At 46.3% G+C, this 17,851-nt stretch overlaps 1 protein-coding gene across 1 annotated transcript in view; it reads left to right on the forward strand.

Moving 5' to 3' along the window:
- LOC309553784 (E3 ubiquitin-protein ligase RNF213-like) overlaps positions 1–17,851 on the forward strand; it is a 678,906-nt gene that overhangs the window by 527,199 nt on the left and 133,856 nt on the right. The window contains exons 49-51 of the mRNA XM_082255197.1: positions 951–1,029; positions 8,643–8,677; positions 12,720–12,814. Of these exons, the coding sequence (XP_082111323.1) occupies positions 951–1,029; positions 8,643–8,677; positions 12,720–12,814 (209 nt within the window). The remainder of the gene's footprint in view (positions 1–950; positions 1,030–8,642; positions 8,678–12,719; positions 12,815–17,851) is intronic.

A 17,851-nucleotide genomic window follows, 5' to 3' on the forward strand; every position in this document is an offset into this window, starting at 1 on the left:
TGGACTTTTCCATTGTATTGGTGCTCTAGGGCCTTGAAAAGTGTGATAGGTAGTAAGAAAGTTTTATGTGTATTTATGCTCCTAGAACGCCTGAAGGTGCTTCTTGGACGTGGAGTCTCTTTTTGTGGCCAGGCTGTGTAAAAGTCTCACACATGTGGTATCGCCATACTCGGAAGGAGTAGCAGAATGTATTTTTGGGTGTAATTTTTGCTGTGTACATGCTATGTGTTAGAAATAGCTTATAAATTGACAACTTTGTGGGAAAAAAAAGAAAAAAAATATTTTTTCTTCATTTTCCCAAGAATTGTGGGAAAAAAATTACAACTTCAAAAAACCCACCATGCCTCTTACTAAATACCTTGGATTGTCTACTTTACAAAAAGGGGTAATTTGGGCGGTATTTGTACTGTCCTGACATTTCAGGGCCTCAAGAAAGGAGATAGGCAGTCAGTACATCTGGTGTGATCAATTTTCAGTAATTGGTACCATAGCTTCTAGACTCAATAACTTTCACACAGACTAAATAATATACACTAATTATTACCAGAGACATGGTTAATTTTACCAGAGACATGTAGCAGTATACATTTTGGCCCAAATGTATGAAGAAAAATTAATTTTTTGCAAAATTTTATAATTGAAACTAAAAAAAAGTGTTTTTTTTTTTCAAAATGTTTGCTCTTTTTTTGCATATATCACGAAAAAAAAAAACCCCAGTTGTGATCAAATACCACCAAAAGAAAGCTCTATTTGTTTGAAAAAAATGATAAAAATTTTGTTTGGTTACAGTGTAGCATGACTGAGCAATTGTCATTCAAAGTGTGAGAGTGCTGAAAGCTGAAAATTGGTCTGGGCAGGAAGGGTGTCTAACTGCTCTGTATGGAAGTGGTCAATTATACTTTAAGTTTAAGTAGGCATCTAAATATATTTATATTTATCCTGTGTTTAAGATCTCTTTTTTGCCAACCATGCCAGAGGACATGTTCACCAATGCTAGATCTGCAATAAGAGAACAACTGCACTGGTATGGTAAGTATACTCTTTCACTGATCGTTTTGAAATGTGTAAGTGTCCCTTTAGAGTGGAATTGATCTGGGCCATAAAAAATCATCAGCTAATGCCCGGATGGCCTCAACCCAGAAATTATCTGCACATCAACACCACAAGGGTGCTTAAAGAGACACTGTCCACAGACAATTTTTTCCACTATTTCAATAACAATTTTCTTATAAGATTTTAGGTGCATTTAACATATTTAGGCATGTTACTGTATATACTTTTAAAAGCCTCCTTTGGGTAGATATCTGAAAACACTGCACTGCTGCAGGGCACCGCCATTTTGGATGTCATGTCAGCAGCCCCAGGAGACTCTGAGCTGTCACTTAAGTAAATCTATAGTTTCTCTGTCGCTCATTGACAGACACAGGACTCATATCTTGATATCAATAGGGTATTGCTGCCCCCTACAGGAGTAGGACACTAGGCAGAAAAAAGGTCTGGCTACACCTATGGGCAGTCCCAGGGGGTATACCCTCTCTCTTCCTGCTATAGGATGTCAGTTTTTTTTCTGCCAAGTCAGGAGTAAGGACCTAAGTTCCTTGCTGGGATCTCTGGTTCTGGCAAGCTTTTTAGATAATTATTTTTCTTAGCTATTTTTTTCTCCATTGTTCCTATGAGATCTACAAGCAATTATGCCGGATCTGGGCGACGGGCTGGATGTTGAGATCCAGTGGTCACCCCAGCCAGCCACTGAGCGCATGCAGGCCCTAGCTCCGCGCTGGGTCAGCTGCCATATTGTCCCAATGGACGGGGACTGGCCCGCGAGTTAAACGTCTAGCCAGGTCGCATACGACCAGTTTGCGGCCGAGTCGCAGCGTTCCTATTTGGCCGACAGCCCCCCCACTTTGGTGGCGGGGGGTTCTGTCAGGCGTTTGGCGCCCGCCTGTTCCGGTGTGGTGAGTAAATGTTCTCCCCTTTCCTCCTCTCAGGTTTTTGGGTGGACGCGGGCCCCTCCCTTGGATGGTTGGACCCTCACTTCCCGGGTTCCCCTCCGTCCCATTTCGCACCCCCACCTATTTGGTCCTCCCAACACTACGGGGGATGTTGGGATGTGTTTTGTCTACAGGGGGCTGTATCTGGATAACAGGCCGCAAATGGGGGCAGGGGGTGGGGTGTGCAGTCGGCGACGGACGGACGTTTGTGCGGGGGGGTTCCTACCTGCCTTCCCAGGGCCCATCTGCCGATCGCTCATCTATCAGCCCGGGGGGGGGGGGCGGGGTTCCCTTTACCGTCGCGGGCCACCATTTTCTTGTAGCCTCCATGTGCTCTGCGTGGCGAAGGCCATCTTGGTGCACCTGGCTCGTATTTCAGTGCATAGAATCACTGTGTGGGAGTTCTGGAGGCATGTTGCACACCAGGCACACCGATCTGCAGGCATTCTTTTGAGAGGAAGATCGCTGCTGACACGTGCTGCTGAGACACACTGAGCCTTCTGGTGCATCTTGCTGTGGGTTAGTGAGTCTTGGGGGGGTCTCTCTCTCTCTCTCTACTGGGAGCCTCTAGGTGCGCTGCCTGACCACTTGGGGGCGCTGTAGCGCGGTGGGACATTTTTTTTTTCTAATTTTGCTAAAGGGTTCCCCTGGTGTACCATGGACCCTGCTGAACATGTGTCCCCCACCTGATCCCCTCGAGGTGGCCGCAGGGCCCTCAGGTTCCCAGCTGACTATAGATGCACTTTTGGCAGTCCTGGATTAGTTTGTGTCCCGGGTGGAGGTGGTCTTTCAGGGGTGAGGTGCTAGAAAACGCCCTCCGCCTGCCCCTGCCTCGTCTGATGCCTCAGAATCAGAGTCTGAATCAGTCACTGCTGACCCAGGTCTCCCTTCCAGGTCTACTGCCTCACGCTCTGTCTCCTCTGATAGCGAGGATGACCTTTCTGTCTCTGTTGCCGCACAAGACAAGGCACTGGTGGTAGCACCGATTGTGTCTGTACATGACACCCTAAAGATGGAGAACGCAGCTGCGACTGATGCACAGGTGCTTTTGGCACTTGCAAACCCTCCAGGGTGACAAAGGTTTTTCCTTTTCCCGCAGGCTTTGGCAATATAATTACGAAAGAATGGGACCGTCCGAAATACTCCCCTGGATTGCCAAAGCGGATTGCTAGGCACTACTCAGTCCCTCATTAAAAAGTGGATGGTGCTGCCTACGGAAGATCCGCAGGTCTCCAGACTAAATAAAGCTACTGTGATCCCGGTGGAGGATTCCCTGTTCTTTAGGGATCCAGTGGATCGTAGGGCGGAGTCTGTGTCCCGCACTATGTTATCCTAGCGGGGTCTGCCTTAAGACCGGTGTTTACCATTGCCCTGGTTTCGCAAACATTAACGGAATGGGCTAAGTTACTACATCGTGGCCTGGAGGGGAGACACCTTCCCCCTGCGGTTTCAGAACTGCTGGACCAAATGGGGCAAGGGCTGCAATTTGTTTGCGATGCCACACTGGATACTGCTCCAATGCTGGGGCATTTGTCATTTTTGGCGGTGGTCCTCCGGCGCATGCTGTGGCTGAAGTGCTGGTCTGCGGATCAGGCTTCAAAGAAAGCCATGACTGATCTCCCTTTTCAGGCGGATCGCCTGTTTTGGAGCTACCTTTGGTGATATTATCAAGGTCTCACTGGGGGCAAGAACCCCTTTCTCCCGCAGGCTACCAAGGGTAAGGACCCCCGTCGCAGACGGGGACCCTCCTTTTCAGCACACAAGAAGTTTTTTTGTCCCTCTGGATCAGTCGACAAGGCGAAGCCCTTCAAGGCCCCCTCGGGGGGTTCCAAGCTACCCTGGTCTGAAAAACAAAAATCGAGTTCCTTCAGACCTGAGGACAAGGCCACTTCGGCCTGAAGGTGCGCCCCCACCCATATCAGGGGTGGGGGTACGTCTTTGCCTGTTCCCGGACCCGTGGCTCTCCCGGATTCAAGACAAATGGGTTCACAAGGTCATATGGTCGGGGTACAAGATCGAGTTTCGATCAGTTCCCACCAGTAAGGTTCTTACTGGTGGGAACTGTTGGGGGCAGTAGAATCCAGGTTGCCGATAAATGTATTGAAACTGAGAGCGATCAGGCTTTGCCTGGTTCACTAGACCGAGCATCTTCGGGGTTGTCCAGGGTGCATTCAGTCAGACAATGCCACGGCCGGGGCTTATGTCAATCACAAAGGGGCACCAAAAGTGTCCTTATAAGTGGCTGGCCTCCTCCGATGGGTGGAATGCATTGTTCCAGCTCTCTCCGCTGTTCACATTCCAGCCGTGGAAAATTGGCAGGCGGATTTCCTCAGCCGGCAGACCTTGAAACAAAGGGGAATGGTCTCTCCATCTGCAGTTGTTTCACCAGCTGTGCCTTCGTTGGGGCACCCCAGATGTGGATCTGTGGGCGTCCCGGATCAACCTGTTAAGGTGCACTCTACTCGGGCACTTAGTGCTTCCTGGGCTTGCCAGGTTTGCAAGGCGGCTACCTGGTCGTCTGTTCATACCTTTACAAAGTTTTAGAAGGTTGATGTGCAGGCATCTGCGGATGCCTCTTTTGGCCCCAAGGTTTTGCAGGCTGCTGTTTGAGGGGACCCTTGGTCTACCTTGGGGGTTCTATTTGTTTTCAGGTGGGTCTCATCTTCTTTTTCCGATAAGTCCTATGTTTCCTGGTTGGCTATGTTTTAGCCTTGCGGACTGTTTATTCTGCTGTCCCACCCCTCAATTATGGCACTGCTTTGGGACATCCCTACTCCTGTAGTAGGCAGCAATACCCTACTGATATCAACATATGAGTCCTGCGTCTGTCAATGAGATTAAGAGAAAAGGATTTTACGGTAAGTCAAAAATCCAGTTATTCCTCCTTACTCCTACCTGGCTGCAACATAAAATCTTATATAGTGAGGGGAGAGGCAAAGGAGCTAGGCTAGCACAGACTATTGTCTGGCCCAGCTCATTTGCCCTTCCCTTTCATACAGACACAATGAAAACATATGAAAATCATTTGGGCCCCTTTTACACTTGTATGACCTTAAAGTCGCGCGACTTGTGTAATCTTGAGGTCTATGGACCTCAAGTTGCATCAAAGTTGGACCAAAGTAGTACAGGGACTACTTTGAAGTCGCTGCAATTTGAAGTCGCACAGATATGAATGGTACCCATTGGAAATCAGGGGGGTATGACTTGTCATGCGACTTTGCAGTCCCAAGTCACAGGACAAGTCGCACAAGTGTGAAAGGGGCCTTAGCTGGACTTTTTGGGTACACATACACTTTAATCACATTTATGTGCACTGTGTAGTGATGACCCCACTGATGGGGCTGCTGGAAATATACTGGGTTTCCTCTACCTGTTCAGAGGCTGCCTGTCCTGCTTTCAAATTCCAACAGCACACCAACAAATTCAGCCTCCAGTAAATGTTTTAAGACTTATTGCAGGTCTTGAACAAAAGTGCAGGGAGGGTTTAAGGATGCAGGATAACCAGGGAACAAACTTAAAGCGGAGTTCCGGGCACAAAATCGACTTTTTTTTTTTGTGCCCATCCGCTTGGTCTCCTTCACCTGAAAAGGAATTGGATAGTTAGGTATATTTTTTTTTTTTACTCACCTTGTAAGTGTAGATAGAAAATACTCACCTATTCTTCACTTCCTCCCTCTGTGCCGCGGCTCCACCGTCACTTCCTGGTTTGCGATGATTCCTGGGAGCTGAACGTCATCGCTCCCAGGAATCAATGTGCCTGCACCGGCCCCGCTCGTCACTTCCGGGGCGACGCCGCATTCCCTGCTAAACAGCTTCTGGGCATGCCCAGAAGCTGTGGAGGAATGCGGCGCCGCACCGGAAGTGACGAGAGGGGCCGGTGCAGGCGCATTCTGGGAGAAGAAGACACGGAAGAGGACGCAGAAGAGGATCGCACCGGCTTCAGCTGCCCACAACAGAGATGGCAACGCTGGAGAAGAAATTTTATAAGTGAGTATTTCTTCTTGCAGGTAAGTGCGAACCGGGACAGATCAGAGGCTAGCCATTGTGGAATGTACTAGCCCTGACTGTCCCGGGGGTATGTTTACTGAAAAAAAGTTTTCGTGCCCGGAACTCCGCTTTAAGTGATATTTTGTTGAATATCTTCTCTAAGCAATATTAGGTCCTTTAGGAGCAGCCTCAAAAATAATGCTGAAGAAGAGTGGGCAGCCAGTAAATCAATGCCCCTTTGAGAGCAGCGAATTCTTGAGCAGAAACTTCTGGCATCTCACTCTTCCACAGGCACGTTTCCTTCAGGCCTTCAGCCCATAACATCTGCTGAGGCACAGCAATAGTCGTTTTTCTGGAATACACACATGCTTCCTCCCAGGGGGGAGAAATTCCTATCAGATCCCCTCAGACGGCTACAGCAAAGGGCACTAAATATAAAATATAATTTTAATAATGTAGATGTATACATTTTCTTCTTTAAAAACAGAGAACATGACTGATTGTTTGGGAGCTGAATACTTTGTGCATCTTCCAAAATTACCTCTCATAATGTGTTCACATATTGATCCATAACTCATACATAGTTTTTTTGACATCTGTTTGCTGACATCCACTATGTACATGAACCCTTCTCAACATATTTTGTGAACCAATTTCCCTTCAGTTGAAAATAAAGCTGGGTACGCAAACTCAGATTTTTTTTTTGATTAACCAGGGGGTTGAACGAAAAAAAAAAACCTCACAGGTCCCTGCATCAACACAAGCAATGTTCATGCAGGAATCTTTCCTGCTGAGTGATTGTATTCTTACAGCCATTGGCTGCAAGCGCTGATCGAATGTTGGTTTTCCAGCATACCCGTTTGACAAAAGCCGCTCATTAGTCCAGCTTCTGTTGAACAGGCGGCTGTCTACACAGACCAAAAGTCAGTCTTCCCGCTGAACTGGCTGATTTTTAGCCGATGTTTACCGGGGCTTAAGAGGAATAGTGTGGAATTATTTATACAGCATATTTATAATGAGTTGTCAAGACCAAATATACCTCTTTAAGTGAAAATAAAAGGAATGGTTTATCTAGAATTATTTATACAGCATATTATAATTGGTTGTCAAGATTTTATCAAACATTGCAGTAATGTTTAATGAGTTTTGGATCAATGCATGAACAAAATATGAGAGACAATCCTTGAAAATGTATAAAGTATTCTGCTCTTGAACAATCAGCCAAATTCCGCTCAGTTTTTAAAGGAAACATTTTGTATACATTTATAGATTAAAACATAATTGTATTAATATACTGTATATGTGATTAAAGTGTAGATCACCAGAAACTCAATAATAAAGGTCTTCCCAGTGCTCTGTGCTCCTATTAGCAATACAGTTTGGCCCCCAGTGTGAGTCTTACTGTGCAGGAAGCTGCAAAAGGTGGAAGTTATTTGCCAGAACAAGTGTGGCAATTCTAAGGGATATGGGGCAGAGTAGGATCAGGGCTAATAGCCTCTCCATGGCATTGCAGGGGGAATCTCCCCTTAACATTATAAGCCCTTCCACATAAGGTTAAGGAAGCATAGTTAGCTGGTATACATGGCAGAGGTGGGATAGTAAATGTGAAAGACATGCCCTTCACATAGAAGGAAACATGTCAGTAGAGGGGCAGCCAACATTCATGGAGGAGATGGTATTAGTCTGGGTGAAAGTCATTCCAGTCTAGGAGCAGCCAACATATATGGCATGTTTTATAGTAAATGTAAAAGACATTCCCTTTACACAAAAGAAAGCATATCACTACAGCCAGCATGCATGGTGGAGGAGGCATAGTGAATGGGAAAGCCATGCCAATCACTTAAGAGGAAACATGTCAGTATAATTGCCATGGGTTAAAGCCATACCAGTAATACAGAAGCAGGCATGTCAATATAGAGACAGCTTGCAGAAGTGGCACAATGAGGGTGAGCGTGATGCCTATCACACAGATCGAAGCATGCCAGTTTAGGGACAGACAGCTTGTATTATATTGATGGCACATTTAGGGTCAGAGCCATGCTGGTTACACAAAATGAAAGTATGCAGGTATGGCAGCAGGTAAGTATAGCAAAGGTGGTACAATTAGGATGGGACACAATCCAGTCACGCAAAAGGAAGCATACCAGTGCAGAGTCAGCCAGCTGGTTTGTATGACAAAGCACCAAAGACACCATGCCTACACCTGATGAAGGTGGTCTTCCCAGTACTATACTAGCCCATGGGCAGCCCACCTCCAGCACCCCCACCAAGATCTTCTGCCTTCCAGTCATCAGTCACCTGATGCTAGAGGGACGTGCGTCCTTGTGCAGAGTGCATGGTGGTCACTGGCCAGGAATGGTCTGTCACATTGATAAATAGGCAGCACACCTTGTTACAGGCCACCACAGTGTCCACTGGCTGAGGAATCCGTGGGTGGCGGTGCAAATGTAGGACACAGCATGCCTGAAATCTGAAACAATCTCCTATTATATGGAACAGGTGGCAACCCTAGTGGAAGTGGACATGTAGCCAGATAGAAGAAGAATTTAGTAAACGTGTTTCAATGTAATTTTATGTACTAGGTTTTTTAAGACAAACTTTTGTTTTACATCTTCCTGCAGATCTACCATAAGTGTATAAACATGTTACTTTCTCTTCTTATAGTTTGTCCCAATGGCCACTACTGTGCTATCGGAGAGGTAAGCTTGGCTTGACGTTGCATATATTACATTTTTGAGAAACATTTGTTTGGTGTATTCTTACGAATAAGAGTATGCATACAAGTGAGAATGAACTTTAGAAAACTGTCAAACCTCAAAGAATTCAAGGCCAGTGGAGCACTATGAGCAGTGAGCCACCCACAAATGAAGGTGTTTACTACAATAGCAGTGGCAGGGTAGATTAATAGGGGAGGAGATGTAGCTGATTCTCCAGGACTACAAATCAGATTTGACACTGCTTCCTTCCTACTTATTAAACACACAGACAATAGCTACAAGAAAAGGAGAACATGTATAATGATTTAAGTGAGACACAGTGCAAATGTCTAGGCACATAGTTGACAGGTTTGGGGGACAACCAACTGGTCTTGTCAGAAGCAATTTGTTGTTATCAGAATAACAATATTTCTTATTGGTTGTCATGCATTGCCACATTTATGAAGGCCTTAGTCTTAGACTTTATGCACACAGCTGTACAGGGGCTGTAAAGCGTGCAGAGCCTAAGTAATTCCTCCCTCAGGACCCACTGTCACCATGTACAGTCACCCATTGAGATGAATGGGAAGAGGTGGCTGTACACAGTTGTTGTGGGGATTGTGTAAAGCACATGAATGTGCATCAATGTATGCTCCAAGTGCAGATCTTTCTCTCCCTTTTTGAATTGGGTTATTCCAGCTGGGGGGGACTTTGGACCGACAAGAACTCCTGGCTCTCTTATTTTTGCACATTATAGCAGTTTTCTCCACACTTCCTGGGTTCACAATGGCCTACATGTGCTTTACCCTGAGGTATTCACCTCCCTCTACACAGCAGCAGAGGTCAGGAGTACCCCTCTGGGGGAAATATTTCACAAGCATGACAGATCTTAAGTGCAAGGGAAAAGGGTAATGTAGACTTGCTAGGTCAAGCACAGCTCTTGGCTCTGACAGGGGTGGTAGTTTATCCTCTTAGGATACTCTGATGGTTTTCCCATATCTGATTAACACTGCCTTCCTCTGGCCATTATGATGGCACTTCTGCCAAGCTAGCAGCCTTTTTCTTATTCCATTGAGAGGGATTTTCTGCCACATTGTCTGGTACCAAGAGCAGAATTTCTAGCTTTCTCAAGGCCATAGATAGTAAGGTTCACACCCATGCCTTTAAATTTTCCCTTAAGCCAGACACATTACTTTGGAGAGTAATTGGTAGCTAAAGATCTCCACTCTGTCCTGAGGAATCAAATCGGGATGTCACCCTTGTAACATTGATTCTGCCCAAACTGAAGGATACCATTTCTTCCCTTCTTAGCACTGTACGCTTTAGTTTAGCGTTCGAGTTGCTGAAATCTGCCCTAATCAAGAAATCAAGATGGCCAGAGCTTAAATTGCTTTGAAGGCAGTTTTTCAGACAACAAAATAAAGCATGGAAAACATGAATGAATGTATTTTATGACATTGTGTATTGTATTTTGTTCACAAATATTTTCATAATTTACCATGCCTTATCCAGGCACCCAGGCCTCTGTTTTATTTGACTTATTGTAACTCTTTATGTTCTCCTAAAAGAATAAAACTATTGGAAACAAATGAATTAAATAGTATTTTCAGTTTGTGGTGCTCAGATACAATTAAGTTCCACTTTATTAAGCCCCCCCACAGCCCCTTTGTAGAATAATCCTGTGTTTAAAGATGAAGTAGACAAGAAGTTGGAAGCCCTTTTTAAAGCTCTCTTTTCTGTGACGGGCCTCACTATACATTCTGCAGTTGCTTCTATGGCAGTGTGCCAGACCATTGTTGTCTGAACTACACACATGGCCCGAGATCCTACAACTCCAGGTTCAGTCTACTCTCCTTCCACATGGGCATGATCCTTTGCCTTCAAAGTGTAACTGCTTTTTGGTTGGACCAGCTGACCATCATTTAAGCCAAGTTCCTGTTTGGTCCCTCCTTGGATAATTACGTAAAGTACATTACAGGGGGTAAGAATACTCTTCTCCCCAGGAAAACAAATCTTGCTCTACCAGTAGGACGTCTAATCGTGAGTCTAGGAAATGTTTCTTTCATCCATCTCAGGCTTCCAATTTTAAATCAAAGGCAGGAACACATTTTTTTGGAAGAAGCCATGGTCCTCCAAACCAGCCAAGCCTGGTTCCAAGGCTTCTTCCCAGTGATGGACCCTTGCTGCTGTCCCGCAACTCTTAGCTCAAAGGGTTATTACAGTTGTACCAAGAGAAGAACACTTTCTAGGTTTCTACTTAAAACCTTTAAATGTTCCTGAGCCGTACAAAGGAGTAAAACGCATTCTGGATGTGAGGGCTCTCAACTTGTTACTACAGGCTCCAATGTTCCGCAGGGAAACTGCCATGTTGGTCACTGCCTTCCTCCTGCTGGGGGATTTTCTGGCCTCATTACACATCCTGGATGCTTATTAGCACAGTCCCACCTTTCCACGTCATCAACGATCTCTGCATTTTGTAATGAGCAATCATTATTATCAATCTGTTACCCTTCCCTCTGACCTGTCCACAGCCCCCTGGGTTTTCACCAAGGTGTTTGCCGCAGTGTTAGCTCTGCTCGATAATCTGAATAATCATGTTGTGGGGTACCTGGATGACCTCCAGTTAAAGCACCAGTCCTCCCTGTCCCCGAGAGCCAACATCCAACAAACAGCGCAGCCTCTGCAGAGCATCACTTGGATTCTAAGCGTGAGAAAGTCTTTGCTGGCGCCATCACACAGATTGAAGTACTTGGGCCTGACGCTAGACATGACCCTGTTCAGAATGTTCCTGCCTCGGGACACACTTCTGTCCCTCCACACTTGTACAGGATGCTGCACACATCTCTCCTCTAAATGTTCTTGTTGGGACCTTAGGATATGGTTCTTTTAGCACTTCTGTCACCTCACTCGCAAAGTGGCTTTTCTTGTTCTCACCTCTGTGCGGAGGGTCTCTAAGGTAGTGCCCTTATTAGGTAAGGAGCCTTCCTTAGTGTTACACAAGGAGAATGTTGTCATGAGGCTCAAAGCTTTCTTTCTCTTTAAAGTGGTCTCCTCTTTCCACCTCAATCAGGATATTGTTCTTTGTTGTCCTGTTTCCAAGCATCTAAAATAAATTTCTCTCCACTGTCTTAAAGTGGTACATGATGTGGGAGTTTACCTTTCAGCTACACTCCCTTTAAGTTAATCACATTCCCCCTTTGTACTTCCTGAGGGTTTCTGCAGGGATCTCAGCTACACTCTCACATTCCCCTCTTTGGATCTTCCTGCTTCTCGCTGGACTAATGCTTGTTGGATCACACGGGTAATCATTTAAATGTATGGTTTAAAGGACAGGATTTCTCTCTTCCCTGATAATGCAAACTTTGCCAGATCTGTTAGTGGTTCATTGGCTTTTCAGCATCAAGAATCTTTCCCAGGTTTGCAATTTGGCCATCTGTGGTTCGGTTCACATTTGTTAAATTCTACCAGGTGGCTGTTCAAGCCTTCTCTGATGCCATTTTAGGCATAAGGTGCTAAAAGCTGCTCTGATTCTGTCAAGCTTTTCTTGACCTGTTTGTTACATGGGTCTGTTGGCATTGTTTACCGTGTGGACTTGTATAGCAATGCAAAGCCCACTTGATGCACACAAAGGAATGCCAACACAGGCCTTTAGACTGTTACTGTGTATATATGAATCTGTTATGGATTTGCAGCTTAGACCACTTGTACCCCCCCCCCCCCAACTAAAACTTGTCAGCCCACTGCTCCATATGTGATTAATACTGCTAATACTTTTTTTTATCTGCAACACCACACTAAGTATAAAGGAAGGGAATGTTGAAAGGAGGCAGGTGCAACACCACAATAAGTATAAAGGAAGGGAATGTCGAAAGGAGGCAGGTGCTTAATTAAATTAGGGGCAATGTATTAGGGAGATTTTGTGATTTTTCTAATCCTTTCAGAAAAGGAACCCACTTATAACAAATCTATCAGATGTTTATATTTTGCAACTGAATTTTTTTTTTCACACAAGATGCTTTTATAATTCATTGTCATTTCTGAACAGTGTGGTCAGCCAATGCAGATCGGTAGATGTCCGGATTGTGGTGTCAATGTTGGAGGCCAAAACCATGCAGCCGTTCAGGGATTCCAGAGGATTCAGTACGTTTGTATTTTTCTTCTCAGTTCCTATAATGATGCTTTGCTGTGCTCCAGTTATTATTATTACTGACTAAAAGTTACCAATCTGGCATCAATGTGAACCCCTCATAAAATGAGTCTCATCAGTAGCCAAATTACTGTTCTTTAAAGCTGAACTCCAGGCAAGGAGCTAAATTATATTTCTCTAGCGCTCATTGACAGACGTAGTCCTCGGTGATACACCACCTTCGGGTTATGTTGCCTCCACAGGAGCAGGACTAGACAGGAAATTAAAAAGCTCTGGCCACACCCTAGGGGCAGTCCCAGAGGGTATATCCTCTCTCTCCCTGCCTCAGCAAATCAGTTATTTTCTGTCTAGTTAGGAGTAAGGACCTAGATACCTTGCTGGGATCTTAGGTCCTGGCAAGAATTTTTTCTTAAAGGATTTTTTAGACAGCTTTTTTTCTCCAGTGTTCCTGTGAGATCTTCAAGCAAGAAAGCTGAACTGGGCGACGGGCTGGATGTTGAGATCCGGTGGTCACCCCAGTTCAGCCTACGAGCGCGTGCAGGCCATAGCTCCGCGCTGGGTCGGCCGCGACAAAGTCCCATTAAAGGACTGACCCCGCGAGTTAAACGTCTCGCTGAAACGCCAAAGACCATGAGTCACGGCGTCCATATCGGTCGACAGCCCTCCCGCCCCGGTGGAGAGGGGTACTGTCAGGAGTTGGTGCCCGCCTGGTTCCGGTATGGTGAGTAGTATGTTCCCCCTTTTCCCCTGACGGGTCTTGTGGTGAACGCGGGCCCCTCTCTGTATGGTAAGATAGAGTCCCTCTCTATCCTATAAATGACACAGATCCTCCTACTTTGAGTGTGATTTTATGTGCAAAAAGCCAGGAGGCTTGGTTTGGGAGCTAACAATCTAATTGTATACATGTTAAAAAGATGTAATCTGTGGCATTCTGGGAATCTTACGGTGATAAGAATAAGCTACCTACCAGTCAGAAGCCACGGACATGTAGACTGCCTTCCTAATCAGATCTCCAGCTATTAGCAGGCCTCCCGAATGGCCATGCGGTCCGCCAGGGCCGGTACCGCCAACCACGCCAAATCCCCATGCAGAGAGAGTGTTGTGTGCCCTGTAGCACACCGCTATTCAGTACAGGCCGCCGCCATTTTTTTTGCTGGATCGCACGAGCCGCCATTTTGGCGTAGCCTCGTGTCTCCAGCATGGGGGCGGCCATGTTTGAGGTGATCCAAACACCTCGTGGAGCTTGGGGAGGCGCCGGAAGGCGTGCAGAGGGGCGGAGCCGCCTCCTTTCTTCCTGGGCAGCCAGCCAAAAGACTTCCTGTTTGTCAAGACAGCGCTGTAACCTGTTGCAGTTAAACTCTGAGCATCAAGTGGTGAGCCTGGGGGTCTATCTCTCTCTCTCGATCGATAGGGATCCCTAACAGTTAACACTAAGGGGCTTTTTGTGGCGCTGGGGGTCTGAAAAAAAAAAAAAAAAAAGTTTTTTATTTGTGAATTATATTATCCAGGAAGTGACTGGAATTATCATGGACCCTGCCACACATATTCCCCCACCTGTTTCCCTCGAGGGGGCCACGGGACCCGCCGGTGCACAGAGTCTAGAGTCATTTACAGCAATTTTGGTGTCTATGGTGGCTCGGGTGGAGGCGGCCTGTCAGGGACGGGGGTCAAGGAAGCGACCCCCGCCTACCCCTATACTATCTGACACCTCTGACTCAGATTCAGAGATGGTCACTGCAGTTGCAGGTTCCTCTGCAAGGGCTGTTATCCCAGGTAAAGCCCCCTCAGACAGTGAGGAGGACGCTTCTTCTCCTGCTATAATTCAGGAAGAAGCATTGGTGGACGCACTAGTTGTGGCAGTGCAGGAAACCTTAAAACTTGAGGCTTTACCGGCAGAGGCAACTGAAACAGAGATTCCTTTTGGTACTAATAAGCCCATCAAACGGTGAAGGTTTTTCCTGTACCCAAATGTTTCGGTAATCAGATTAAAGGAGAATGGGAGCATTCTAAACGTACCTTTACTATTTCCAAGCGTATTGCTAGACGCTATCCGTTTGAGGAATCCATCATTAAGAAATGGACGGTACCACCAGTGGTGGATCCACCTATTTCCAGGCTGAATAAAGCCATGGTTATCCCAGTGGAGGACACTTCGTCCTTTAAGGATCCGGTGGATCGAAAGATGGAAGCAGAGTCCCGCACCATCTTCTCTCTGAAAGGGTCAGCATTTAGACCAGTAATTGTTATTGGTCTAGTTTCCCAGACACTTACGGAATGGGCGAAAATGGTACGCCAAGACCTTAGGGGAAAAGATATTCCCCAGGAGACATTTGATTTGATGGAACAGATTATACAAGGGCTACAGTTTATCTGTGACGCAGCCTTGGACACTACTCCCTTATTAGGGCATGCATCTATGTCAGCGGTGATCCTCAGACGTGTGCTGTGGTTAAAATGCTGGTCAGCTGACCTAGGTTCCAAGAAGACCTTGACAAATCTCCCTTTTCAGGGGAATCGTCTATTTGGGGCCAACCTAGATGAAATCATTAAGGATGCCACTGGGGGCAAGAGCACTTTTTTGCCACAGGCTGCAAAAGCTAAGGGACCTCGCAACAAGCGAGGACCTTTCTTTACCGCCCATAAAGGGCGCCCGGCTGGTACTAGCGGGAAAGGCAAGACTCCTCCAGGAGGGTTCAAGAAGGGCTGGTCGGACAAGCAGAGGACCAACCCAGCCACACCCGAAGCAAAGGAGTACACAGCCTGAAGGTGCGCCCCCACCCGGTTTCAGGGTGGGGGGACGTTTTCACCGGTATTCAGGACATTAGATCGAGCATCAACCACTACTACCGGTGCGATTCTTCCCTTCCAACATTTAAGTACTACAGGAAGCGGTAGTTACCGTTCCCTGAATAGATCTTTTCCTTTACCTTTTCCTAAGATTAGTCCCTATACCTCACAGGAATCGGATCTGGTTGACCAGATAGGCCAAGTAGCCTCTAGTCGGGTGACTTCGGTCCCTGAGGTTCAACCAGAAAAGATCACCCTTCCTGATAACAATCAGGTATCTGATAAATGTGTGGGAACAGAAAATGACCAGACTTTCTCGGATGGTCGGGGCCAGATACCTCTAGGGACGCCTGGTTCAGATTCTATCAGCGCCAGTGGTCCTAGAAATTCTAGGCTGGCCTCCTCAAGCCGGCCTGGCCGACTTGGACATGCTAGTCGCAGACGTTCCGTGGGAACTTCGTCTCAGGGAGTGTCTGTGGTCTCAAGGACCAATTTACCATCATGCTTTACAGTCGCTGGGTTTAATGGCCTGGCCATTGAGACCCAAGTACTGAAGGACAGAGGTTTGTCTACTTCAGTCATTCCTACCCTTATTAAAGCAAGGAAAGCGACTTCCAGCAAGGTCTATTATCACACATGGAAGACTTATATTGCGTGGTGCGAATCTTTAGGATTTCCTCCACGTACCTATTCGGTGACTCGAATATTGGCCTTTTTGCAACAAGGGGTTGAGCAGAAGCTAGCCTTGAGCACCATCAAGGGTCAAGTTTCAGCATTAGCAATCTTCTTTCAGAAACCTTTAGCTACCAAGTCCTTGGTGCGGAATTTCATCCAGGGGGTGCGGCACCTGGCTCCTCCAGTCCGCGCGCCCTTACCGCCCTGGGATCTTAATTTGGTTTTGTCGGTTCTACAGAAACCTCCCTTTGAAAACATCAGGGAGATTCCCTTGCTTACTTTATCCCAGAAGGTGGCCTTCTTGGTGGCTATTACTTCTGCTCGCAGGGTGTCAGAACTGGCTGCATTATCATGCCAGTCCCCATACCTAGTGATTCATAGGGATAAGGTAGTACTTCATCCTAAGCCATCTTTTCTTCCTAAGGTGGTTTCAGATTTTCATCTGAATGAAGATATTGTACTACCTTCCTTGTGTCCTCAGCCCAAGCATCATCGGGAACATGCGTTGAATTCCTTAGATGTGGTTCGGGCAATCAGGGTATACCTGAAAGCTACGGAATCATTCCGTAAGACGGATTCACTTTTTGTGATCACGGATGGCCCCAGAAAGGGTTTGCCTGCATCTGCCGCGACCATTGCCAAATGGATTAGACAAACGGTGGTACAGGCTTATTCTATTAAGGGTCAGAGTCCTCCGTTCCCTGTTAGGGCGCACTCCACTCGAGCGCTCAGTACTTCCTGGGCCTTTCGCCATCAGGCGTCAGTGGTCCAGGTATGTAAGGCGGCCACCTGGTCGTCGGTACATACCTTTACAAAATTCTATAAAATTGATGTGACGGCATCGGCGGATGCCTCATTTGGCCGCAAGGTTTTTCTCTTTTTTGTTGAGTCTCATCATTATGGATGAGCATTGTAAACTTCTAGTTGGCACCGGTTGGGCCTTCTAGATTGGGATTTGATTTCATTTTCCCACCCCTCAGTTGTGATACTGCTCTGGGACGTCCCGAAGGTGGTGTATCACCGAGGACTACGTCTGTCAATGAGCGCTAGAGAAAAATGGATTTTTGTAAGATCTTACCGTAAAATCCTTTTCTCTTAGCTCATTGACAGACGTAGTCCCCGCCCCTCTATTTTTTGAGTTGGGTTGGGTTAAATCTCTAAAGACTGCTTTTTCACATAACTGATTTGCTGAGGCAGGGAGAGAGAGGATATACCCTCTGGGACTGCCCCTAGGGTGTGGCCAGAGCTTTTTAATTTCCTGTCTAGTCCTGCTCCTGTGGAGGCAACATAACCCGAAGGTGGTGTATCACCGAGGACTACGTCTGTCAATGAGCTAAGAGAAAAGGATTTTACGGTAAGATCTTACAAAAATCCATTTTTTGCTCCCATTGTTAGACAAACAATACTGTGCAGCGTAGTATAGCCTTACTGGCTTACAGTTCCATGTTTTCCTTACCCATTCCTTAGTACAAGGGACTGCCAGAAGCTAATAGGACAGATTCTGGCTTTCATAATTATATTTAAAATGTATTGTAATGTATTCAAAAATACATGAATTCATAGCTTTT

The sequence above is a fragment of the Pelophylax lessonae genome (genome assembly GCF_965119305.1).
Source record: "Pelophylax lessonae genome assembly, chromosome: 4".
Taxonomy (NCBI): domain Eukaryota; kingdom Metazoa; phylum Chordata; class Amphibia; order Anura; family Ranidae; genus Pelophylax; species Pelophylax lessonae.